Here is a 27,463-nt window from a genome sequence, read left to right as displayed (position 1 = left end):
TTGCTATATGTCCGGTAGCAGCCAACTGCACATTTGATTTTCATTGCAGGTTTAAGAAGGTCCGAAATGGTTATCCATTATCTAGTTCTGTCATTTAAGAATTTGCTGTGCAGTGGTTGATGAGTTAAAAAAAAACATTTAGAAGTGTTTTAGGAGAACACATTCAGAACCACAGAAATGCCATGACTATTATAAAAATCATGTATAAAAAGAACCAAGGACAGAAAACACAAATAGTCTGAAAGGCAGCGATGCAGCCACATACACAATCCTAGAACATACAATACCTTCACCCACTCAGCTACCTTCAAGCAGCATTGAGATGAAAGATAGAGGAAAATTTCCCATGCAATATATCTTACAGTAGGCCAGAGGTCAAGGCTGTCATATCGTCAAACATTTTAGCTTTGTAAGTCCTGCTGAGGGAGATAAAGACAAATGTAGCAAAACAAATAGTCTCTAGACCCCAATTAAACACCTTGGAGAGATGAAGGATCACTGTATTCTTTCCCTTTTATTAGAAAATGCTTGCCAGCAACTCACTAAGCTGCTTTTGGCCTGTGCAGCCAAGTTGCTTTTTTCCTGTTTATTAAACTTTGTAGACCTTAACTGGATTTTCCCTGTGACTGTAAGGTTTTCAAACTGGCAGTTATTAAGTAAATATTTTTCCCAAGGAAAAGAGTATTACTGGTACCCATATTTATGTTTGTAGAGAACTGGATAGATTTGTCAAGAGCCATAGAACCAAAAACACATAAAACTTTATGGCTGATTGAATTGCTGCGTTTTACGCTTGCTAACTAAGTGGATGAAGCTGGTTGCTTTTTAATATTGATTGAGCTTGTAGCATAAACGGAAAAAGGGAATTTGTGTTTAATTTGTAAGCATGGTTATGTTACTTTGTGCTTTTCAGATGCTTGAAAATTGTCATTCCCTTTTTTAAAATTCATATTTATAATTAGGTAATCAAGGAAAATGAAAATGAAATGTGTTCAATTAACCCAGAAAATGATTATAATTAACGTTTGACCTAAATAAATACCACAAGTATAAAATCAAGAAAGCATTAATAAATTGTGGCCGATTGTACACCCAGTTTATTAATTAATTGAGCTAATTTTAGGACATTTGCAAGGCTTTTACAAGTCATTTTCACCCAATTTTCTTCCCCCAAGAAGAAAATCAGGGACAATACTAATAATTGCATCATTTGCTGATACTAGTGTGATCCTTATTTAGTCATATAAAGCATTAAGGTTCAGATAGTAACTAATCTTGTTTCAGCTTTCAGCAGTTTAATGTAATCATTGACTGTTTTCTGTATAGTGTGTATAGGTTATTATGCTTTGCTTTAATAACACCATATGTATATTCTGCAACCGGTGCATACAAGTACATAGTCTATTTGCAAGGTAATGGTGATACAGTTTTATAAGTGAAATAGGCTAAAATATTGCTAATATATAATTAAAATGTAGCATCTCATCGATATTTTAGTGTAGGATCGTATCTATAGAAATCTTTGGTCAAAATAATGCAGAAAATCTTAAGAAATAATGGGTACTATTTTTTTCCATAGTAAGTCCATTGTCAATATATTGGAGGTAAAAAAGAAAGGTGTTCTAGACTTCAGCACATTGCAATTAAACAGTTTCCTGTTGATATACTGTGCCCATGTGTTAATCTACTAATCATTCGTTTTTGAACAAACACTTTTAATTGGGTATTATAATATTTTTTCAAAAGTGTAATTACTTTTGTTCAGTATTAAACTGATTTTTGAAAACCAGGTTGTCTTTAAAGCCTTCAATATGTTTTTTTTTTGTTGTTTTTTTTTTGGACAAAGTAGATATGCAAAAAAAAATATGTTTTTAAGAAGGCTTAAAATTTGGTGCATATGGTAAATGAGAAGGAGACACGGTCACTTGCCTGTTCAAGACAGGCTTTACAAGTTCTTGATGATCCCCTTTCAAGTGCTCACTAGACGGTCCTATCCTCATTACACCATTCTTGTGTTAGTTTTTACACTTAATAATTGGCTGCTGGACTACTCTGGCATAGGATCAGCCAGAAAATGCCAAGTATTGTGGGTTCCTGCTATGATGGCTATAGAGTGGGGAGGGTTCCCTGACATGGTAAGTATCAGTGGATCAAGGAGAGTGGAGGACTATACTGATTTTATGGGAAACTTGTTTTCATAATTCTTAATTTTGGGCCACACAATAAAAAATGGCTTCATAGCCATAAATAGGATATCCATATCCATATCCATAAATAGGATAACAGATAATAGCTTTTGGAATAGATTTTTTTCTTTAATAAACAGTCCATTAGCGGCAAATCCTGGCAGGGTAGGCACAGAGGGAAAAAGAACGTCCAATCAGAAAATGCCTTGTGAATAAAGATAACGTGTTTATTTAGTAGCTCCTATGTTGGTTGCATTGCGTTTTGGGTAACAGGTTATAGCGTGGGGAACAAGGTGCAGGAAAATGAACAAGTATACAGGAAAGGTAACACATGTTTAGAAGTAAAATCCGATATAGGGTGGAAACTAAACAGAAAAGGGGGGATGGGCGTGAAAAGAGGTGGTGGAAGGTTCAACAGCTTTGTCAAGGACCAGATTGACCAAAGAGTCAACAAGTGCCCCTAAGGGAACTACCAAGACTAACCAGTTAATACCTTTTTTGCATCAAGAACGAAACAGTGCAGGTGGCCACCAAAGCAAATATGTACAAGTTTTTATTACATCTCCTGCAAGTCTTAAGAGGGTACGAGTTAAAGCAGAGGAGGAAGACAAAAAACTGGAAAACATCAAGGAATATCTGTCCTGGATTTCTGAGTCATTCGCATTTATAAGTTGAGCATAGCTCATATAGGGCAAATAAACAGGGTAATTGCTCTGTACAGCTGGCCCTCCACATGACATAAACACATAAACAAAACAGAAGGGGGGGGGAGGCTAAAGAAAGAAGGTAAACATTTAAAAGGGAGCAACATGAAAGGAAAACAAAAGTCATACCCGATACAGAAAGAACCTTCACTCTTCCCTAGGGCTGGAATGCCATAATCTTGAAACACAACTACTGTGGGAGGGGTAACAGATCAAGTAAATGTGAAGACATGGAAATGTTAACAGAAAAGTAAACCAAGTAAAAAAAAAAAAAAAAAAAAAACTGTCTTGCAGTGCATAAGGGTAATGGAGTCAAAGATTATGTCCCCTGGGCTTTGCTGTCAGACCCTACAGAAAATGTAATCCTCAACTGTGGGATAAAAGGGCATGCCGTAGATAACATTGCGTGGCTTGTTTGGTGAGCCGGCTTGTTGTCAAGTGCTCAGTGAACCCTGTCTTGAAAAGTGGAGCTGCTGAACAGGCACACAAAATTTTTTCCTTCAGATGGAAAGGTGGAAAAGTCTTGGGTTTGCCCTTGATTATAGACATAATTTCTCTAGTTGTGGTCCTCTGCATCCTCCAGCTAATGCATGAATCCAAGGATGATGGCCTGAAGTGACAGAGGCAGAATTCTCCAGGGTGTCCACCTTCCGTCCAGGATTGACGGATGTTGAGTGAACACTTGCATGTTCCAGATCAGGTTGGAGATAGGTTCTTGAATGCTTCTGAAATCCTACTGTACCTACAAGTCCTCAAAGTCAGAAATTTATGGTAAGTACTCATCTGTGAAATCCAAGCTGTAGATAAGTGCACCTTTCAAAGGCCTGATAGGTTTAGGTCAGAGCCCCCCATGAGCTGTGAATCGCTCTGGGAGGGCAGCAAATCAGGGGTGAAGGTGAGTGTGAGTAAGCAGACTATTGGTCCTGACTGCACTCTCTGCACTAAAGAGGTAGACACAATGTTAAGTCCCCTGGGGTCTGGAGTGGAGGAGGATGGTGAGGTAAAATAATGATGCAGATTTGCATTAGAGGCAGGCTGGTATGCAGCTCTGTCCTATCCCCATTTGATCATTGTGATAGTGATACAGTCAGGTTGGTAAAAATGAAAACGTGATCGGTTAGGCGGAAGATCTGGATTCCACCAACTTCTCACTCAGCCATACTCAGTACATATTAGCAATAAAATGCAGGTAAAAGTTAGTACTGCCAGTTCAGTAAAGGAGAATTCAAGTTGTCAAGTAAGGAAGACCCTCTGAAGATATTGAAAGTATTGCACGTACAAGAATCCAGGAGAAGGATGTGCACTTCTGGCCAGGTTGGAGAGCATCACTGGAGCTGTCACACATAAGCAAGATGGCAGCTCCATTCCCCGTCTTGCTTACAGAGACCTTTGTCCAAGCATTTTCTGGTTTGAGTCCCCTTGACAGACAAGTCACCTCCCTGGTTCAATGATTTACTTATTCTCCATCAGGCAAAGATGATCTGGGGCAACAACACTCATCCAAAGTAGTAATTTTAATGTGGAAAGGGATTTGCTGAAGGTCAACACATCTGCCTCTTTTAACTCCACCATTGAACCCCTAGGGTACTTTATTTCATGCATGATTAGACATTTAATGCTAATCTACTTTTAGAAATTCTAGTTGTTAGACTGGTATATTTTCTAGTCTCCACTATTTTCACCAACATGAAACATGTATTAAGTTAGATGTTAGCATGTCACTTGATCTGCATACTTTTCTCATGTCATTAACTCAAAATATTGATGACAGCAGGGTAGACAAAACAGGTAACTTGAATTTTCAGAGGACAATCCGCTATGCCACATATTTTATATCAAAGGTTTTCTTAAAAAGCTTAACTAAGATATATATATATATATATATATATATATATATATATATATATATATATATATATTGCACAAATTGGTGGCCTGTGCCAATAGAATCTGTTTGATATGCCATTCTGATATAAATATTTTGAATGCACTGATAGAGGCTTTTGACTTTTAAAATGACTTAGATTTCTGAAGTGGCAGAAGTGCAGGTTTCAACGTAGCTCTGTTATGAACACAAACACATTTATTTATTACAATTGTATCTTAATTTGACTTGGATTCAGTTTTTTTTAGTCTGCTGGACAGCAGGGCTCAGAGAAGGTGGTAGGAGCAGCAAAAAGAATTTCTCAGATGTACTGTGGGGTCCGGAAATATACTAATAGGAAGAGAAAGATGGGGGACATAGTGATTAGCTCATATTTGTTCTGCATCTTATTTCACTGAGGGATTGAGCCTGTAACTATAAGTGAAACTAGCAGAGAAAAATCAGCTCCTCTTTTCTGCCTAACAGGGTTGTGCTGAGGGCTGTGATAATCTCAGGACTGGGTGGATAGAAATGCAGCATAGGTAAAATGTCTCTTATATGTGTATTTAGTTTGTTAATTTAGCCTTTCTCCCTTAAGTTTAGCTTTAAAGGTCTTTAAAAAGTTAATAACAGGGCATTACCTTTCTGTGCAAGATATCAGGCATTGCCTTGATTGTTTAATGTGACATTCTTCTGTGTCTTCCTTCTCACTTGTCATTGCTTGTTCCTCCGGCACTTCTCTGTCACACATTTGAAATGCCCAAGAAACTTTAAATATGACAGCAATATTTACTTTATAGCATGATATGCAATCTTTTCTGACAGCATAGGTAGACAATTAAATATCTCCACACATAGCCATGTTACATCTGTTAACACAAGGAGGCAAGGTGTCATTTAAGGAACAGATACTGTTCATCTTGTATCATATCACATTTGTGTAGCATTCTTCTGATTGAGATGATTCCAAAATTTAGAATGCATCTAATCTGTCATCAACATCACTCTCCAACTTGACTTTTATATATTTTTATGACTTCCTTTTAGTATCTTTTATCTTTTTTTTTTTTTTTTTATAACACTGGCTGTACATTGGTCAGTTTTGTTAAGAATCATGAGGACAATGTGGACATGTCCTTTAAATTGAATGTTTGTTAAATATTATTTTAATATTCTCTTTGATTTGAGCAATTGAATTATTGTCCCCAATAAAACCGTACAAAAATCATATTGTAATCTTTCTGGCGTAATGGTTCATTTTTACGAATTCTCCCAGCTAATCAGTCACTGTAAAAAATTTTTTTTAATTACTTACAAAATAAAAATGACATTGATAACTATTTAAAGGAAGAATTTTGTGTTGTGGGTCACGGTTTATGTACAGTTGTGCTTGAAAGTTTGTGAATCCTTCTGTATTTTGTATATAAATGTGACGTAAAACCTCATCTGATTTTCAAAGTCCTAAAAGTAGATGATGAAAACTTAGTCAAACAAATTAATAAAATTAAAAATTAAAAACAAATAATAAAAAAAATATTATGTTTAGACATGTATTGGCTGAAAAAAATACCGAATAACATATCTGCATGTGACAAAAGTAGGTGAATTATTGGGAGAGACATGATTTTTATTAAAGGGAATCCAGGTAATCCTGATCACATATACAACACATTTGTTGATGTGTATCATGGCTCAAACAAAAGAGTTGTAATGACCTCAAAAAGAGTGGTAATGCCCAGAAAATTGGAAAAGGTTACACGATCATCTCTAAAGAGTTTGGACTCCACCAATCAACAGTCAGATTATATACGCATTCAAGACCATTGTTACCTTACCCAGAAGTGGTCAAGGATAACTTCAACTGCAAGGCCTGTTTTAGTCGGAAATGTTACAAAGAAAACCAGGGTAACCTCTAAACAATGGAAGGCAACTGTCCCTAATCTAATTGATATGTTGTTGAAAGACCTAAAGGGAGCTCTTCGTGTAAGGTATCCCACTAACAACCAGGAACCGAAGTTCTGTATGGAGGAATGAGCTAAAATTATTCCAAGCGGATATGCAGGACTGATCAACAGTTACTGCAAATGTTTAGTTGCAGTTATTTCTGCACAAGAGGGTCACACCAAATACTGAGAACAGGATTCACTTACTTTTGTCACACGCAGATTGGTTTAATTTGTTTAACTAGATTTACGTAATAAACTTTTAGGAATCTTACTGAAATGTTTTTAATACAGAAAAGCCTTTGTTACATGCATTGCTCAGGTGTGATTTTTGTCCCATTGATCCACACAAAGTGCCTTCAAATCTTAAAGGTCCTGAGAGCCTCTTCTATTATTAGATTTGCAGAGTTGCAACTGAACAAACCACAAAGCTTTTTGAACAGTGTCTTGTGGATAGATTATAACAAAATAGAGAGGTTTGGTCATAAAGCACAGTGCAATATTTGGCAAAAACTGTCATGGAGGAGGAGGGGGTGAAGATTTGGGCTAGCTTTGCAGGCACATGACATGAACATCTTGTAGTCATTATGTGACTATAAACTCCTCATATGTGAGGCCATCAGTGTGATGGCTAAAACTTGGCCAAAACTGGGTCATGTAATTTTGCTTGGCCCTTACTGACCCTATTGCAACACAATATCTGAAAAAGAAAGACCGGTATAGCAATGACCTAATCAAAGTCCTTACCTCTATACAATTAAAATTCTGTGCTGGGGTCTTAAGAAAGCTGTGCCTAATTGAATGCCTGCAAACCTCAATGAACTAAAGCAATGTTGTAAAAAGTAGGCCAAAATTCTTCCACAATGATGTGAATGATGCATCAAGTCATAGAAAAGAATGATTACGTTATGTTATTGCTGCCAAAGGTCATACTACAACCTGTTGGATCGGGAAGACGGGACTTCATTTTTCACATTAAGTTTCTCTGTTTTGGCTTTATTTTAGGTAAATAATGACACAATGGAATCTATTGTGGTTTTTTGCAACCACATTTGTAGAACATCATTATGGGACTCGGGGGTAATATATTAATTTATTAATAAAATAAACAAACCTATTAGTGTCAATACTGCATTGGTAATGGGAGTGGCTAATGCGTGCTATTACTAACTAGTTAGAAAGAGCAAGCCTACACTCATATTGGAATACTTGTTTCTAATGTTTCTTCCACTTTTTCTGTCTAATACAAAATCAACTCATACTCATGGTAAAAGTTTCTAATGTCTAGGATTCTCTTTCGTTACCATCTTGCACCCCATGTTAAGTCTGTACTCTAGGCAAACGGCTATAAATTCAGAAAAGATTTTTTCTTGTGGCAGCTCTTTTGCTAAAGTATTTCTTTGTTTCCAGTTCTGAAATTTGCACAGCTCTGCCACAAAGCCCTGTCTGACAAAGTAAGAGGCCTGATTTACCTCTGCTTTAACCCCTGTCCATATTTTTACAACAAAAGCGGTACATTGTTTTGCATGAAAATTTATTTTACGTTGTAGGCCTGTAATTCTTAGGCATAACCCACCAAAATATGTCCAACATTTAATAACTATAATATTAAACTTTAAATAAAAAAACACAAAAATCTGTTAAAACAAGGGTGCATAAAAATACTTAAACCTGTAATAAAACAGTAGCATATATAACATTCATATAATAAAATTATATATATTTATATTATAATGATTACTTTGTGATGGATTCAATACAGTTGTTTTGTATTGAATCCAATGCAAAGTAATTAGAATTTCCTGCCTCCCGCACGCACCAATGCCACCGGGAACTCCCGGGGAACGCCAATGCACTCATGGACTGAAGATCAGACGAAGAAGACGCGGTGGATGGGAAGCCACAGGCAGGACGCCAGAGGACGCTTGTGGGGACCAGGTAAGTGTTTATTTTTTATGTTTTTAGCTACCCCGAGTGTGGCTTGGGGTTACCGCTTTCAGCATGTTTTTTTTACCCCGAGCCACAGTCAGGAATACTGCTAAGGGGGTTGAATATCCCTTACAGGCCTTATCCCTATATTTGCCTTTGAAGGGCAGTAAAGGATAAACAGTGGGCTGATGTTTATCTAAATGTCCTATGCTCTCTTCTCTTATCAGCTTTGCCCTTGTAACCACAAAGGCAGGGCAGCACATCTGACTCATTCTCTCTCACTTCAGACACACATCAGATGTTTCTCGTCCGATACCTCATTCGCCCCTGATATCTGACTAGAATCTTGAATGTGTACAACACTCATCGTCTGTCCTGGTGGAACAAAGGAAGATCGTAAAAGAACGAAGGAAGATGAAAGTGAAGGGAAGAGAGCGCAGCAGGGTACCGCTTAGTTGCCCTCCCCCTCCTTTCTCCATAGAGCAGAAAGGCTCTTTATGCACAGTGTTTTTTAATGTACAGGTTATTTAATGTACAGCGCTTCGTAATATGTTGGCGCTATATAAATCCTGTTTATTAATAATAATAAATACAGTGCTCGTTCATGCATCGTGCAGTCTTTTGTCGTTGGAAAGGATCAGTCCTTTCCCGCGACAATTACTGCACGTGTGTACCCAGCCTTATTCTGAAATCTGCTTTAAAGGGGATTTGCACAGGGAAAGTAAGTGGCCTGTAAAATGTGCCAGCAGTCCATAGCCAATACTATGTAGATCACTTAGATTTCATGAAGCATCTGATTGTGACTTGTCTTAGCAGGTCATTTAGCCATACAACATGCCATTTTGTGTAAAGCTTTACAACCTAACTGGTCCTGTGGACAAGGCAATGATACAGAACATATTCAAAAACTTTGACTTTAAATAAATTCCATGACTCCATGTAATGTTTTATCTCTTTCTTCCCGAAAAAGTCATGGAAATTGTATGTGTGATATTTTTTATCGTCCTGGCATTGCTGAAAGAGCTGCACTATAGTACCTCCAAACATAGCTCTATGGCAAGTTTAAATAGTTTGTGTTAAGGTATTTCTGAATATTTAGCTTTATAGCCTCAACGTAAGCGCTAGTTGTGCACCAGTCCAAAATGTAAGGATTTTGTATTGGGTACAGCCAATTTCAATTAAAGAATTACATATATTTCTTGGGTTTTTTTATTACATATAAATTAATGTGGGTAACCCTCTTTACACTAGTCCTTCTTATTCCCTATGATAGAAAAGATTATAGACTGATAAATAACATACAGCCCAGCTTCTGCCTAATATATATATATATATATATATATATATATATATATATATACACACACACACACATTCTGAAGTTTTTTAAAACTGTAATGTGTTTCACTTAAATAATTACCATCTTACTGATAAAAAAGGCTCTTAGAAAAGCTAGAACACAGTTTTAGGACAATGTTTTCTGCTCAAGTAAATAGATGTAAAACCCTTTGTAATGTTAGTAATGGATTTATGAAAGTTTGTTTCACAGCAGGGTGCTAGGTGAAATTGGTTAGTCTAGGATATGGCCTTTTTCACTTGTAGAATGAATTAAGTAGGATTTGCTACAGGAATCTCCATAGAAAATGGTAATGTGGTTAGTCTGGAATCCATCCTGCAGCTCAGCAGTGAGCAATAAGTAATCCTCTTATTGCCTCTCACAAGATCATTATAGAAGAGTTTCTACATGCTTGTTAAGCGTGGCATGCTGAAAGTAAAGAAAAAAAAAAACTATTTCATTAAGAGGTAGAATTGATACGCATTTGATGCATACTGATAATCAAGATAATAAACTGTCCATATTTGTACTAATATTAGTACACTGTCTTCATTTAACTGGCTACATTTTAGATACTAATTCCTCCGTACATGGCTTGGTTTTATCTATTTCAATTTATTTTACAATTGGAAGCTGGTAAACTAAGGACACGTTGTGTCTCTGCAAACACACACAAATGAGACTATGGTCATTTTAAACAACCACCGAACCATAATTACTGTGCATAATATTACATTATAAATATATAAATTGTTTAGAACAAATAAATATAATTCTGCAGAATTACTTGAAATGTGCAAACAATTTTGGAATGTTTTTTCAGCTACAATGAAATGTACATACCTGGCTGAATTGCTGTTATTTAGTTAGCCACACTTTAGCAGTAGACAAATTATTAAGTTTGCTAAAGCCTGAAACCTGTGTACCAAATAAAGCATAATAAAGTGCTATAGTCACTGTGGGCAATGATCTGTTTTTTCACCATTTACCATAATGGTCTGTTTCTTGTTTAAGATGGACTCTTCTATCGGCAGCAACATAAATTTTGACCATTTCTATGTTATATAGCTAAGCATTAGTGTTGGTCGAATAGCTCACTATTCGATTCGGCAGCTATTCGCTCAAATATAGCAAAAAAATTCGGGTGGTTGAACAACCTCGTATTGCCTCCAGGATCAGTGGAGCAGAGCTGTCAGCATAGTAAAGCTCCGCTGATTGCTCTGCTCCCTGAGGAAAGTGAAACCCTGATGACAGCAAAGGCATCATCAGGATTTCCCTTTCCTCAGCAACTCAGGGAGCAGAGCAATCAGCGGAGCTTTAATATGCTGACAGCTCTGCTCTACTGATCCTGGAGGCAATACGAGGGCAATAGAGGTTGAATGGAGATACTATCTTAGGTACTCTTAGGTACATACACTGATGTCCCTTATTCCCTTTCCATCTAACACTGTTCGAAATGCAAGCATGCCCATCACATTTTCCTATAATGTACTGGTGAAACACTAGTAGAAATATTTTTGCTTGAGATGCCATGTTGATAGCTTCAGTAATATTGTCTATATTATAATAGAGGTAACATTTATTTTGATTGAGGGCGTTGCTCAAGTTTGTAATGGTTGTATTATAAGAGCTGGTGCTAGAAGGCCCTGGAAAGCTTACTACAATATGTCATATGTTACAATAATTTTCCCTAGTACAAGTATTCTGTAATGGACCTTTGCCTTGTTGGCTGCAGGGGGATTAATTAATGATAAATTATTAGAACATGACTGTAAAATTAAAAATGAACACAAATTATACACATTGTCTTAATAAGAATGTCATACAATGCTCACAGGAAATCAAGAATGTGAAGAATTTTATATTTTATGAAATAAAACTGTCAACCCTATTCTGTTCAATAGAGCGGGGAACAGCGAGGATGAACGAGGGACACCCCACTATGCTAACCACAATATGAGCAGCAGTTCCAGGCTGGTTGTTTATCAATGTGCCAGTGCAGATTGATGAATGATCATCTTGTGTGTGAACGCTAAAGGAAGTATACCACCCTAAATGCTATGGTGCCAACTTTTGGTCAGCATGGATTAAAGCGGAGGACTCCCTAATGCACAGTTTATTTGTGACACATTTTTTCAAACCTTTATTAAAAGCTCCCTTTGGAACTGTAGATTTTCTGTCAAAGGAACTGGTAGAAGCTTGTAACGTCTGTGCTGTAAGACTTCAATCTGTTAGTAACTGGGAACAGGCAGCTTTATAATGCTCTGAGCAATGTATGAATAGTAAAGATTATCCGTAAGGGCCACCAGCCCAAAGTATTGTATTGGCACTGGTCCAGTTGGTAAATGCTCAACAGTCTAGTTCTCCTGCTACATCCACAATTCAAAGTTGAATTAAGTGTTTCTTCTGCTTTACAGGCCTGATGGAATTGGAACTGTAACAGTTGAGGAGAAAGAAAGGTTTGAAGACATTAAAGAACGCCTTGCTTTGCTGTTAGAAAAGCAAATAAGTCACTTCAGGTAAAGATATTTTTGTATTGAACTATAATTTTGTATTGAATATAAGTTTTGTTGAACTACTAAGTCTTTTGCAGGTAAAGAAAGAAAAGGTAATCCAGGATTTCTCACTGTATCCATTTTATGTCACAATTGTCAGTGCATGCATTATGACAAGCAGGCTTATTTAAAATAGATACACCTGCTACAAGTTTTCAATCACAATCATGTTAATCTTTGTCCTGCAGCCATGTTACTCTGTTCCCCAACATCTTTTTCTTAGGGAGGGATTTTTTCTTGGTGTTTACTCTCCAGCAAGGTGTGTTTTATACCATTCAGTTGTGGAAAACTGCAAACAAGCTAATGGGAAAAGTCTCAATACACTCCAATAAGATATGAGATCTATTAATATTAGAAAATTATTACATCTACAAATGGCACAATTCCACAGACATTTTGTGGAGACAGCTTGATAATATTGTAAAGACTGCTTCATGACAAAGTGTGTATGTTTTAATAAAAATGTTACCAATACAAAGAAGAACATGATTTCAATGTCATTTCATTTAAATTAATTTCTCTTTGGTGCCTAATTGGTGGCCAGTGTGAATATTTGATGCTCTGCAAAATCGGAGTTGAGATGGTGTTGAAAAGAGCTATATTATTTACATCTAATGTTATCCTAATAGTGCTTTAGAATATGCCCACTGGGACCTGTTTATCTGGGATTTTATGGGTAATCCTGGATCTATAACAGTCATTTTTAAACTGGATGGCTTAGTAGGTAAGAGGTGTAAACAAAGTGAAAGGTACTCTGAAGATTATGTTCATTATTTGAAGAATTATAGCTTAAATAAATAAAACTAAAAAAATATTGTAAGGTTTTTGAAAACAGGGTTTACTGCTTAGAGATCTGCAGGTTCTTTAATTATCCTAATTAAAACCTACATTTTATTTAAGCTCTGCACAAAAGGATATTTTTTCATTAGGCCGGCTGTACTTTCTGTGAGTCTTTCAGCATACTCTACTCGGAATCGTAAACTGGTCATAAAGAAAAGAAGATAAATAATTTGACGTCCCTTACTAACTATAAATCTCCAATGTGACACAGAAATTTCAATGTTTATGGTGTCAGCCAGTCTGTTAGGACCTTCCAGGCATTCACCAATGTGCATGTTATCTGAACAGATTGTTACAAAGCAGATCATCAATGTTAGTATGCTTTGCAGCATATGGTGCTTTCACAAAATCATATTTACTGTGTTAAAACCTTTGATGGCCAGAGGTGATTAAAGCATAGATTCCCACACCAATTTTATCAGTGTTGGTTACTTTACAATAATACAGCTACGCTAAGTTAATACTAAGTAAGGACTTGTTCAGACCTGCAGTAGAAAAACACAGGCCTTCCTATTCCTGGATTACTACTATGCACAGCTAGGTGTCCAGTATTTTTTTTGGACAATAACACCTGCATTTTAGGCTTCAAAAAAAGCCTACTTCAAGAAAAAACCCTAAAATGACTGTACAGGCAGTTGTGAATGCTTATACAAGCCTTTTTAGAACTTTTTAAACACTTTCCATTCACCGCCCAGGATGCTGCATTGAGTGTCCAGAAAACTGCATGGAAATGCTGCTGGCTGTCAAATTAAGGATAATGAACGGACGTTTGGGTCCAATGTTACCTGTTTTTTGCAAGCGTTTTTGAGTGGTGAGGCCATGGTAAAGCCGCCTGAAAAAAATCAAGTCCTAACAAGCCCTAATATAATACAATAAGTTGCCTACCTTTTTTTCATTACCACTTTTTTTTATAAATACCCATCTCATGTTTTTAAGTTTTTTATTGTTTTGCTTTTTAATTATTAAAAGCTGATACTATTGTAAAAACGAATGTCTGTGTTTCTTATACAATATCAGACTATATTGCAATATGAAGGCTGCAGCTTCCCACAAGTGAGCCACAGTGACAGCTAAAGCTAGCAAATTTGTTTTGTACACATTTATGTGACCATGATGGTAATAACATACTTGGAAAACACATTTATCGATGGCTGTCACTATATTGCCTGGAGCTACAACACCTGGCAAAATTAAGAAAATATATAGAAACACTGCTTTTGACAGATGTTTATTCAGCGGTTTTACTTTCATGCAAAAAAAATAAAATAAAATAATATACTTGCTGAACAATCTGGCATTAGAAGCCATAACAAAAAAGTTAAAATACATTATTATAATAAGAGCACATTTTTTATGTTTTGAAATCACTCAACAACCAGTAAGATATTAATAAATCACCTGGTAATTTGGAAAAGGAAAGCATACAGGAAGACCAAAGAAGTCATCAAAGCATCAGGACAGAAAACTCAAAATAAGGGGTTGTGTGTCAGGTAAAGAACTAGGGAAGATGCAAATCATTACCTTCACAGTAAATGTACAGGTGTATGCCATTAAGCAAAAAGTGCTAAACTTTTCAGCTTAATGCTCAACAAACAGACCATATGCCAATCCTATTGAAAATATATGATAAAGAGTTGTGCTATGCACATGTGGTTTCAGAGCTACTCTCAAGCAGCCAGTCCCCAAAACTGCTTGTGGGTGACCCTATTCTCCATTTGCTTTTCTCGCAAAGTTATTTCCCACCTCTAATTAAAACTAAAACAGCATGCAAAAATCAAAGCTGATGTCTGAGCCACATCTAAATGTGTGGGTTTTTGTTTCTCTGCAGGTACTGTTTCCCATTTGGAAGGCCGGAAGGAGCTTTGAAAGCCACACTGTCACTTTTGGAAAGGGTATATATTCACTTGTCAATATTTCTTTAAGGCAAGCACTTTCAGTTAATTCATGAAGTGCTGGTGAGACTTTTTCAACCAGTAACATTCAAGAAGTGAGGCTTAATGTGGAGTTATCAGATGTTTTAGCATGACTCTAAACCCTATATGAAAAGTCAGAATGCATTTTGTGTGTACTGAAATCTTGCTTCCATAACTGTCAACATGATCATATTGAAAAAGTAGTTATGTCTCTTCTGCAGTATTGTTTATTGGATGTTTTAGTGGTCTGGAGGACCCAGCACCTTCATACATCAAAATGAGAGCTGACACAGAAAAACAAAAGCCAACCTTTTGGCAATTTAACGGAAGAAGGGATTTTCTATCCTTCTGGCTCCAGTCCGGTCATTACAGTAAACATATGCTTTGTCCAGGCAGTGCTTTCACATTTAGACATTCAAATGCCTCTCCATACCTGAAAGTAGGAGATAGAGGGAGTTTGTGCAACAAATGTGGGTGTGGGTTGAAGCAAGAGTATTACTTTGCCTGTGCTTTAAGCTGTTTTTATAAATTGGGGCACAGCATGCATATTTGTTAAGGTGAAAGTGGGGCACAACCTTTACCCTTTCAGCATTGGCTAGTCTCTGAGGGAAAGCATAAACCATTTGCAGAAAATGTCAAGCGATTGGCAAACCAAGAATGATAGGTGCACGTTGATGTCATCTAAACACATGAAGATTTTCATCGGATCAATTTAAGGATTGAATGATCATTTCAGCTATTTGGTTGCCCTTTGTTTATTTTGGCAGCAAATGATGTCTTCTGTAAGAATTACAATAAAGAATATATGTTTTATTCAAGCTACGGCCTAACAATAATGATCAAAAGCAGCATGTTATAGCAAAAGGACATTTTACATTGTTTTGAAATAGATTTATTGACTTGAGGTTGTTTTTACTTTATTGTAACATATACAGTTAATGAGTTTTTCTAGGGTAAAAGTTAGTGTTCTTTAAACAATTGAAACTATGTATTGTATATTTCCACACCATAATTAAAATATGAGTATATCACAATACATAACACTAATTGAATTAGGCTTCGTTTTGTATCAGCAGATAAATTGTAAAATAATTCAGTTAGTAGCAAAAAGTTCTAGAAAAGATTGGGTTTTCCCACTTTGATAAATAAAGCAGAAATCCCTTCCACTTATGGTCATGCCAAAAAACAAGGCTTACCTTACACACACACACCTAACAGCCTTCAGGAACCATTTAGTAAAAATAAAACCCTCCTATTCTAAAAAGTAATTGATATTTTTGAAGAAGCACAATATAAAGCTTGGCACAAAGAGGTTAAGTCTGTTTTGTTTTGAATGCTAACACACAATGGACATGTAGACCATGTAGTTATAGTACACAATGGTTAAACTTTCTGAATCTCCATGTCTGACCAGCAAAAGATTTTAGCAGATATTAACTCCTGCTTTTTTGTTTTTTAGGTAGATTGTCTTAATGGTGCCTTTCTAATGAACCCTTTTGCCCTTTCAAGATCAAAATTTTAAAATACGGAGACTTTGACAGCTCTCTCACCTTTCTAAATATACTAAATTAATATACTAAACTTAAAAGAAAAGAAAGCATGTTTGTGCAGGCTAGTTGAAAACATCCATCCTTGCCTATAAACCGTCGTTTTTGGTGATTTTTTAAAATTCATTTTTTTAACAGAATTCCCTGTTTTCCTGTCAATAAATACTTTCTGGTAAGTTCTATAGGTGAATATAAATTCACTTGTACAAAAAAATAAAATAAAAAAATGTAAAATGTTTTCAACATAGTTGGTCACTGGTCTCTACTAGTGACAAAATATACAGTTACGCTACTTGATTGTCATCTCTTGCTTAAAAGCATACATTCACATAACAAAAAATAAGCCACCTATACATCCCTCTCCTACTTCTAAGCAACATCTAGCTAGTATTATTTTTCCCCAGGTTGCTGCAAGATCACATTGCGAGGATTTACAAGGATTGGAGCAAGTATTGGATGTTGGAACACCTTTTTAATTAAAACAGACTTTTATGACCAGTTGGGTGGGAGACAGAATAATTAATCTGGATGGAAGCATGTAGAAAATGATTTTTTACTTATAACTAACTTTTTGTGACCTGCTTTGGTCATAAATCATAGAAGCCATAGGGTCAGCATGATAGACAGGCAACAATCATCAGTAGGTCAGCATTGACTGCTTGTATTCCACAAGAAAGGTTCCCTTACTGCCAAAGCTAAAAATCTGTCTTTGCTAACAATTATTTTCTTCCACAGAGGACTACTTAATTGTTTTGCTTCAGAGGTCTTTATTATAAAATTATTTTGACCTCTTCAGCAAGAGAAAAAAGCAATTAGTGCCGTTATTTAAAGATTTGCTAATGTTTTTAATAGAATAGACTGTTTAGTAACAGCAATAATAAAAGTGCAGCTTACAAATTTTAAATTTATACAAGTCCATATAAAAATAACATATACTACATTTTGAAAGAATTAACTGTTCTCAAGTTTCCAGCCTTGGCAACCTAATTCATATGAACCCTCTGTACCAATCATCAGATATTACGAAAAAGCCTTTTGCTTTCAATCAGACAAACCTTTCATGCTAAATTTGCAGTTAAGATAAGAACAGTAAGATATGTAGGAAGCAGAGACTATGTACATTATAAGCAAATATGGCTATAACAGGTATATAAATAATTACAAAGTAAATATAGAAACAGTGATTTTCATGCATGGGCACATGCTGATAATTATCTTAAGCTAATTTAGCATCAAGCTGTCACGAGCATTAAATAAAGTTAAAAATGTATTTACCAGTTTGGCAACTGTGTTGTATTACATCCCTGCCTATGTCTGTTTTGACGGCCTTCCTTTCACTGTTTCCATGATAAGCTAGATTTGCCTTCATCTGCCTATCCGTCTCTGTGTCTTACCCTAAATCAGATCCCAACAACTTGTCTAGAACTGGCAGACCGAACTTCACATGTCTCTCTGATTAAGGCCACTTCAGGTAAAAATTCAAAGCAAGAAAGTTCTTGATGGAACTTGGAAGTACATTGTCTGGAACAGGAAAATTTAACCAATAAAAAAACTACTACTGAGATCATTGGTGTGCTAAGCCTTAATTCTTAGAGATAGAGGAGTTGGGCCTAAATATGGAAATTAACAAAAATGCCATAGCTAATTAGTTCATGGCTTGTTGTGTTGTAAATAAAGCAAAAAGCCCCCACATGCTACCGGCAAAAAAACTTTCCCAATACAGCAGTATATTGTTCCCTGTAATCAGCAGCAGAGCTCAGATATTTCCCTTAGAGCTATTACTGTATTGGATAATAGGAGAGGTTTTCAAAAATTGAGATTTTTCAATCGGCACCTATTGTACCCCTGTTTTAGAAATATAAGAAATCTTATAAGCATATGTAATACTGCATGCCAAAAAAAGGTTAGCGGGTTCCTTCTGGCCTGATGTAGAATGTGACACCATGCAAAGGCACAGAGAAAAAAGTTATGTTGTACCCAGTCAGTTTTGTTTTTTATTTTTTTACATTAAAACAATACAATTTTCTCCTTTACATTTTGGCATTGCAATAACTTTCTTGAAAATGTCTTTGTTCTAGCTGACATGATGATTTTTAATTTTAAATTCAGGTTTTGATGAAAGATATTGCAACACCTATACCTGCTGAAGAAGTCAAGAAGTTTATAAGAAGATGCCTTGAAAAAGCTGCCCTAATTAATTACACCCGCCTTACAGAATATGCCAAAATTGAAGGTTGGACATTTATATAAATAAACCTTAACTGATTGCCTTTTTTAATGTATTTCTCCTATAGGGTTGACATACATTTCTATATACAATATGACCCTTTTCTTTAGATAGCTTTGTTGGCCAGTATATATTATCACTGAAAATGTTTTTTTTTTTTTTTAGATATAAAACTACTGACATTTTGCTATTTATTTTTTAAATCAGCTCTGTTTCTGCTACATAAAATGTATTACATTTTTTAAGGAAGGTGAAAATATGTACTTTAAATCCCAGTGAGTCTTTCCACTGGATTATGTTCATATAGAAATATGGGAGCTGCCACTGCTGTCTTTTTTGATCTTTCAGCTACTATTTGTCTCCCTTTTTAGCCAGTGACACTGAACACATATTTAGTGTTTAGTGTCCAGACTTCACTTACTGCATACTCTCTTTAATAGGTGTTAAAGTCAGATAGTGAAGATTACCACAAGGGACCTTGAAAAACTAACTTTGGCTAGAAATCAATGGCTGTTTGCTGCTCAATGTTTCTAATTGTGGGGCTATTAAAGGTTTTCAAAATCTTGACCAGATAGCTTTTTTTTTTTTTATATGCACACTATGAAAATAAGCACATTGACATTTTTTACTATTTACATGCCTTCAACTCAATGATAAAGCCCATGCTGGGTTTATTTTTTTTTTTTCTTTTTGTGCAAAAATTTTTTTCTTGGTATCTCTGGGATGATTGCATGTCCAGTGGACAGGTCCTAAATGCAGCATTGAACAACGCTTTCTGCTGACCATCTCTCTGGCAGCAATATGATGTGATTACAGGGAAACTTGATGACATTTACCCTGGGAAAGGAATACCACTTGGGTGCGGGTGACAGTATTGAAAATGGAAGTGAGGTTTTGAAGTGCGGTCTGTTTCATATAAAAAAATTTGATCACTGTAATCTTTGACAGCACTCCTGAGACATAGACAAACTGTGAATTGCAGCCCCTTACTCTTTGTTTTTTTTCTCCAATAGGATTTAAAGCTGTTCTATTGTGGCAAATGTATTAGGGTTATTTTGACTTGCCTTCCTGTCCCATGTTACCTCTCCCAATTTACCCTATATCGATAGAGTTGGGTTGTGGTCAAGGTACAGTAGGACCTACGGAGACTGCAAGCAGCAAAAGGCATTCCTTACAGCTGCCTGAAATCGACCTTTCTGTAGAGAGTCTGGAGGTAGATCAAACAATTTTTGGTTTAGTCACCAGCCCTGACACCACACAGTATGAGCATGTAATGCAAAATAGGTAATTGCCCTGCATTAAACTGGTTGCTGTTTCTGCCTTTTGACATTGGCTTTTGTCGTTTGGTACCCTAAAGTCTCTAATGATGTCATTTAGGGGCAAGTTGCCTGATCATACCATATGGTTTGTCCAAACAGAGACTCATTTGAACACTCCTAGTGAGGTAGGATAACCTACTCTTAATGCCGGTCTCTTTTTTTGGTAGGTTTCTAGGGAGATTAGCAAATGTATGTATGTGCGGGAACAAAGGGGAAACATATGTAATGTCTGACACTTGCAATGTGAAGTAAGAGTTCTATGCCAAAAAAAGCAAGTATTCTCAAAACTTTAAATACAAAATAAATGCTATCTGCTTTGTGCAACTTGCTTATTATTATAAAACCATGCATTTAATATACATGGAAAAAATAGCAGAAGACTGCATGTGTGATGCAGTCATAGATGTTGTTTTCTAAGTCTTAGCATTTATGATGTTACTAAACTATCTCGAAATGAGCTCCTTAGTCCTATGCTCTTAGGTTTTTTTTTCCTTCATCTTCTGATTTGGAGGATGGTGAAATACATCAAGAAGTAGTAGAGGTAAAAAAGCATAAAAATTACCAGAAAAAATAGCAAAAAAATCAAATGAAAAATCAGGTGATAAAATTGCACATATTTCAATTGAACTTGAATCGAAAAATCAAAAAAGTATGTAAAGGTATCCAAGGTGTCAAGAATACTATTTATGCTTCAAGGATTTGCTGGAAACCCTTACTTCCTGTTCCAACACCACTTGGCTGCATATTACGTGAAAAGTGTGCATTGAACATGTTCTCATCTTGAATCTTTGCTATAAACTCATCATTCCACTGGGACTTGAATCTCATGCCTCCCAGGCTGCAAATTTTGCTGTCATTTCCATGTTGGTATTGTTACAGATTCTGAGACATAAAGATTTCTAAAAAGCCGACAAATTCAGTACTAGCAATAGTCAAAAAACACTTCATCCACTTCATGCATGGTATTGACTGGAACACTTCTTCAGAGGAAATGGCTTTTTCCTAATCTCAGATCCAAAACTGTGATGGCAGCTGAAACTAATAACAATTGGCAATTCAAGCAACTCCAGAAAACCTGAAACTAGTCCTAAAATGACTAGGGCAGTATTCCTCACTTGGGAAAAAAGCAAGAAATTACTTCAAACCTTACTGTATACAAAAAGTTAGCTTACAAATAATCCTAAAACTGTACAATGCAAGATTTGAGGTAACCCTAACTATAAATCATTTTATTCATTTCAACACACCATGTACTACTGTACTATAGTTTTTGTTTGGCAGTTAGCCGCAACTATCCAGGGGGGGCCATAAAAGCAAAATATATTTAAAAAAGGAAAAAGCTTTCTGTGTAACTTTATGCAGTGGGGAAAGATTTTCCAGTGCAGTCAGAAGAAAAGAGTTTTGGTCTGCTGCATTTCGGCATTACAGCAATAATCTCCATAGTTCTTTGGGTGTTACAGAGAGAGACCGTTATGTGTGACTGATTTCACCTTTCTTTAATAGGACTCTGGTACCATATCCAAGGTAATAATTAAAAGTTTTAGCCTTACCCACTACCCAAAATTTGAGCCCAATATTGACATTGTTGCTGAAAAATATTTTATATTGTAAAGTTCTAATTTACAGAACCATAGCACTATTTTAGAATTTGTTTCAAATCATTAATAAAACCATTCTGGAATTTTCAAGTTTTGACCTTTGAGCTGTCATGCAGCTTTTTTTTCAGAAGAGGAAAATTCTAAAGGAAATCCTGGAATGTATGATGTAAACACTGAGTGATTGGTGTCCGTCGTGGTATGCCAGTCTTTCAGATTTTCTGGTCCATATTTGATGCTTCAAGGTCTGGGAAGTCTGCAACTCTGCCATTGATTATTTTTATAACATTTCGGTTTATCAGCAACTATAAGTTATAACAATTACAGAGACACTAGATATACCCATGGGATTTGTTGGAATTATCATTTATAAGCAGGTGTTTCTGCAGGACCTGTTAGAAAACTGGGTGCCCAAATTTTTAAATGCAAATGAGAAACGATATCAAGTAGACACCATCAGGTTAATTGTGTGTCATTTTGAGTGACTGGTCATGGTTGATGAATCAATATACCACTGTAATCTGGAGGCCAAACAGTCCTTGCAGAAAACTTTTTGGTTCTCAACGTTCTTAGAAATTCAATGCTTAAACAATTACAAAAAAGGCCTTTTTTTTTGGGAAAGGGAAGTTATTTTGAGATTGGATTTATCTCAAGAAAGACTAAACAGTTAATGTATAATACTGTACAATACTGTAACTTCCTATGCTAATTAAAGGAAGAAAGTGGTCAAGAAAAACCATGTGAAAGGTGTGGGTTTTTTTTTTTTTTTTTTTGCAGGACAACATACCTGCTCTCACAATAATTATTATGTTTACAAAATGTGGGGTTTGAATACAATACATAGATCATTCACTCTACTTACTAGATCTGGTTTAACGTTTTTCCTGGTAATAAACTTCAAAAAGAATTTGAAAGGCAGACCATTAGTGAATGATTCTTTATTAATAACAGCAGCACTTCAGTGCCTAAACATCATTTTTTGTAGGGTAAAAAACACTTGAAAAACTATGTGCCAAGTGTGTTAACTTTCAGGCTGAATATGTTGCATAACATTTAAGTTTCATGTCTCTAGGACATATACAATATTTTTTGGACTAACTACACAGGGGCAATCAGGGCTAAAGAGGACTTTCCCCCCAAAGGCCTTAAAACAGCAGGCAGTATAATTTAAGGAGCCACCTGAGTTTACTAGACACCTCACAAGAAGTGATGGATTTTGTTTTGGATAGCTCCTAGATTGTGGCCTGAAGCAGGCAACTGTGGAACAATGTACCAAAATATTAGGTAGTCTCAAAACCTGGAACAATCCAAGGGTCCTTGCAGACATCAGAACAGAAGTAGTTTGGATTAAGCCAAAGTCACTAACAGCAGAAGCAGGAAGGGAAACGAAGACAAAAGTCACAGGAGAACACACATAATTAACCAAGTTAACTAAATGCATACTAGTAGTAATGTGTTGCCCAAATGCTGAGCAACATGCTGTTGCGCCATAAGTGTCCTAGTCAATCAAGAGACCCAACAATGCTGACAGCTATGCTAGAGGAGAGAACTGGCACTGGATCATGAACATCTCTAGATTGAACACAGACTGCAGTAACCTTTTTTTCCCTGATGCAGATTTACTTTTAAATTAATTAATTGGTTTCCCTTTTTAAATCATCATGAAAACGTTTAATTGATCAATGCTGCTTTAGACCCCTCTAACCTAATATTGATGGCATTCATTTTTCATCAAGACATTTTAAAGCTTTTATACAGAACAAAGAAGAAATGTATATTCACAAAAAGTAGCTTGTATTTCTATTGCTAGGTTTAGGATGAATAAAATGTGTTTTAAAGTTGCTCAATATCTGGTTGATGAGGTAAGTAAGGTAAGATGAATGAGGTAAATAAGTGAGATGTAGAGGTTCAGTACCAGACAATTCTGTAAGTGTAAAATCCTAAATAAAAAACATCAATAAAGATTATATTTATTTTGCAAAATTTTCAAAATGAGCGGAGCAATCTTTTTTTTTTTTTTTTTTTTTCTAATTATAGACTACTGATATTGAAACTGACACAGTGCAAGTAGACTTCGCTGTCATATGTTGGTTTAGCAGATGAGATCTTTCCTGGTTGTTGTGTCATAACCAGGAATAAATCAAAGTGGGATAATTAGGTAAAACAAAAAGACCATTGCATCACTATGGAAACCAATATTATATCACAGGTGTTGCTGGGGTATGTCTCAGTGGATAGTTTATCATAATTTACTATAATATTTGATGTTTATGGATTTATTTTGAACACTCTGCACATCTCTTAAATAAAGAGAACAATTCTGCTATTTACAGTACCCTATGCCAATATATCATCAACATATATGTGTATATGGTCTCGCAGTCTGAGTGCTGCTGTATAGATTATTGCAAAATTGTTATTTTTAAACAAATAAAGGTACTTATTGCTTTAAATGTTTCATTTGTAAGAGAAAGAGGTGAAGAAGAAGAAAAGAGAGAAGAAATGGAGGAAGAAGAATAAAGAAGGCTTTTTATATGGGGACTACGTTTTAGCTGATAAGTTTGCTTTATCAGTTGTAAAGTTGTATATACACAATATACCATAACGTTCACAATAACAAAACCATGTATACAGTGTTACCATGTAGATGATTTTTTGTTTCTGTCAAAACCTGAGGTTTGCATCCCTCAGACATAACAATCCATTCTTACTTTCAAATTTCAAGTTTTTTTAACACTTCCAATATCAGAATATTTTGTGATGTGGTTGCCGTAGGATGTAAGTCTTCTTTATTTATTTTTGAAGTAGATTGTTTAGTTCAGTTTGCTTGCACCCTTATATTATATTTTCATTTTTACTAGTTACCAAACCAATTCAATACCCAGCTAACCCACCAAATCATTATGAATTGCTTTTAAGAACACAGTGTATCCAAGCTTAAGCCTGAACAGTAAGTTTCTTTACATACCCTAAATCATTTTATGCTACAATGTTCAATTAGGTGGAAACCATATTCCTTCTTGTTTTAATGTGCTTTTGGTTGTAATCATTGCTATATTTTGAAAAAAGCTTCAAATAATGTGTAAAAGGAACGGTTTCATAGTTATTTTTGGGAAAAGTTAATAACAATACTTAAAAGTAACCACTTACGGCAAATGACTTGAACACTTGTTTTTTTGTTTTTCTCTTAGTTTGAGTCTTTAAACTCATTTCTTCAAATTCACAGAGGAAGCCCAAATGGGCAAAACGCGTCAGGAAGGAGATGTTTGTTATGCTTTCACTCACATTTAAGATTGTTTAAACAACAACAAAACCTCAGGCTTTGACAGAAACAAAAAATAGTCTACATGGTAACACTGTATACACAAATTTATTAATATGAACATTGTTATATTGTGTATATAAAATTTTAAAACTAATAATGCAAACTTTTATCAGCTAAAACTTAGAGTCCCTAAAAAAAGCCTTCTTAATTCTTCTTCCTCCATTTCTTCTTTTTTCTTTTCTTCTTCTTCTTCACCTCTTTCTCTTACAAATTAAACATTTGTCCAATTAAGGCTTGGCACTTACCGGTATTACCAGATCCTAGAACCACTTCTCTCATATGGTACCCTCTAGCACTTCTACATTTTGCTAAATAAAGTTATTTTTTTAAATATTATTAACTGCCATAATGTCAGTGTACAAATAGAGGCACTTTGTTGAAGAAGGGTATTTCCCTTGTTTTCTGGTAATGGCCCTTCAAATTACCCAGAAAGACACATTTAGTATGTAGATATTGACTTCTCTCAAAATCAGAGCTACTATTTGCTTAAAAGTAAAGCATATTGTGTTTTTATTAAACACAAGGGGCAGCACAGTGGCCATGTTTGAATCTCGGCCAGGACAATGGGTCCGATTTATTAAAGCTCCTCAAGGCTGTAAAAGATACACTTTCATTAGTTAAGCTGGGTGATCCAGCAAACCTGGAATGGGGTTCTTCAAAGAAATTTGCTGTTTGTTAGAAAATGTTTTAAATCCTGGACCAGATCCATTCCAAGTTTGAAGCATCACCCAGCTTCACTGATGAATTTGTATTCTATCCAGCCTTGGAGAGCTTTTATAAATCAAGCCCACAATCTCCTTGCAGTTTCTCCCTGTGTTTGGGGTGGGTTTCCTCCGGGTACTCCAGTATTCCAAATACATGCAGTTAGTTTAATTGGCTTCCCACCAAATTGACCTTAGACTACTTTAATGGCAAATGACTATAGTAGGGACTTAAGCTTGTGATCCCCTTTGAGGGAGAGCTAGTGACATGACTATGAACTTTGTAAAGGGTTGCTTTTTTCTAATTGAAATGAAGTTCCTGAAATAAAGGGTTTGTTTTAAAAAAAAATGCTTTAGTTCCTCACATTTTTATGCAATCTTTTTGTTCAACCCACTGAATTAAAGCTGAAAGTCTGCAGTTCAACTCCATCTGAGTTGTTTCATTTAAAATTAATTGTGGTAATGTAGAAAACCAAAATTAGAAAAAAGATGTCTCTGTCTAAATATTTATGGACCTAACTGTATTTAAAAATGATTGTGGCATTTACCTTTAAGTAGTTTTAATACCACTTTTGCACTATATAAGCTTGTTATGTTTTTAAACTAGATAACATGTAGATTAACCTTCTGAGCGGTAACCCGGAATGTGGCTCAGGGTAAAAAAAACAGCTAATAGCAGTAACCCCAAGCTACACTCGCGGTAGCTTAAAAAAATTTAAAATAAAAGGTTTACCTGGTCCTGCCGGCGTCCTCCAGTGTCCTGCTGGCGTCCTCCAGTCTCCTGCCCGTCCAATTCCAATCCTCTGGCCGCCTTCTCTTCCTTCGCTCTCTCCCCCAGTGATAGTGCTGACGTTCCCCAGCAGTTCCTGGTGACGTTGGTGGGTCCGAGGGAGCGTGGCCGGAATTTCAAATATTATGTATTGGATTCAATACAAAATAACTGTATTGAATCCAATACAAAGTAATAATTATTTATATGTGTGTGTATATATATATATAATATATGCTACTGTACAGTTATATTACAGGTTTCAGTATTTTTTATATATTTATGCACCCTTGTTTTAACAGATTTTTGAAGAATTAAAGGCCTACAATGTTAAATAAAATTTTCATGTAAGACAATGTACCGCTTTTAGACAAAAATCCAGACAGTAATTAACTTTAGCAGGTTAAAGTTGAGTTGAAGACTGGCTTAAATTTGAATTGTTAAAAGTCAACCTTTCTTAGAAGCAGATCCTACATGTGCAAAAGACAAATGTAGATGTCACTATGTATAATTATAAACTAAAAAATAAAGCAGGGTTTTTAAAACATTAACACATATTAGTAAGAGTATTTGCATTAATAAAATATCTTTACTTATAAAGGACATCTTTTTAAAAATAAACAAATCTCTAGGGGGGTACATGCTGAGCTCTGAATTTTTTTAAGAATTAAATATATTCTCCCAGTTTGACAGATTGGAAAATGATCATT

The 27,463-nt window shown here is 35.6% G+C and overlaps 1 protein-coding gene across 1 annotated transcript in view; it reads left to right on the top strand.

The window, feature by feature from the left end:
- Positions 1 to 27,463, top strand: part of CADPS2 (calcium dependent secretion activator 2) — a gene marked incomplete in the record, with an annotated part of 181,291 nt that overhangs the window by 87,432 nt on the left and 66,396 nt on the right. Inside the window, 3 exon segments of the mRNA XM_072401573.1 lie at positions 12,380 to 12,481; positions 15,186 to 15,249; positions 18,927 to 19,050. Of these exon segments, the coding sequence (XP_072257674.1) occupies positions 12,380 to 12,481; positions 15,186 to 15,249; positions 18,927 to 19,050 (290 nt within the window).

The sequence above is a fragment of the Pyxicephalus adspersus genome, chromosome 2 (genome assembly GCF_032062135.1).
Source record: "Pyxicephalus adspersus chromosome 2, UCB_Pads_2.0, whole genome shotgun sequence".
NCBI lineage: Eukaryota > Metazoa > Chordata > Amphibia > Anura > Pyxicephalidae > Pyxicephalus > Pyxicephalus adspersus.
Note: the sequence above shows the minus strand (reverse complement) of the source record. Positions and strands in the feature narration are given on the sequence as shown.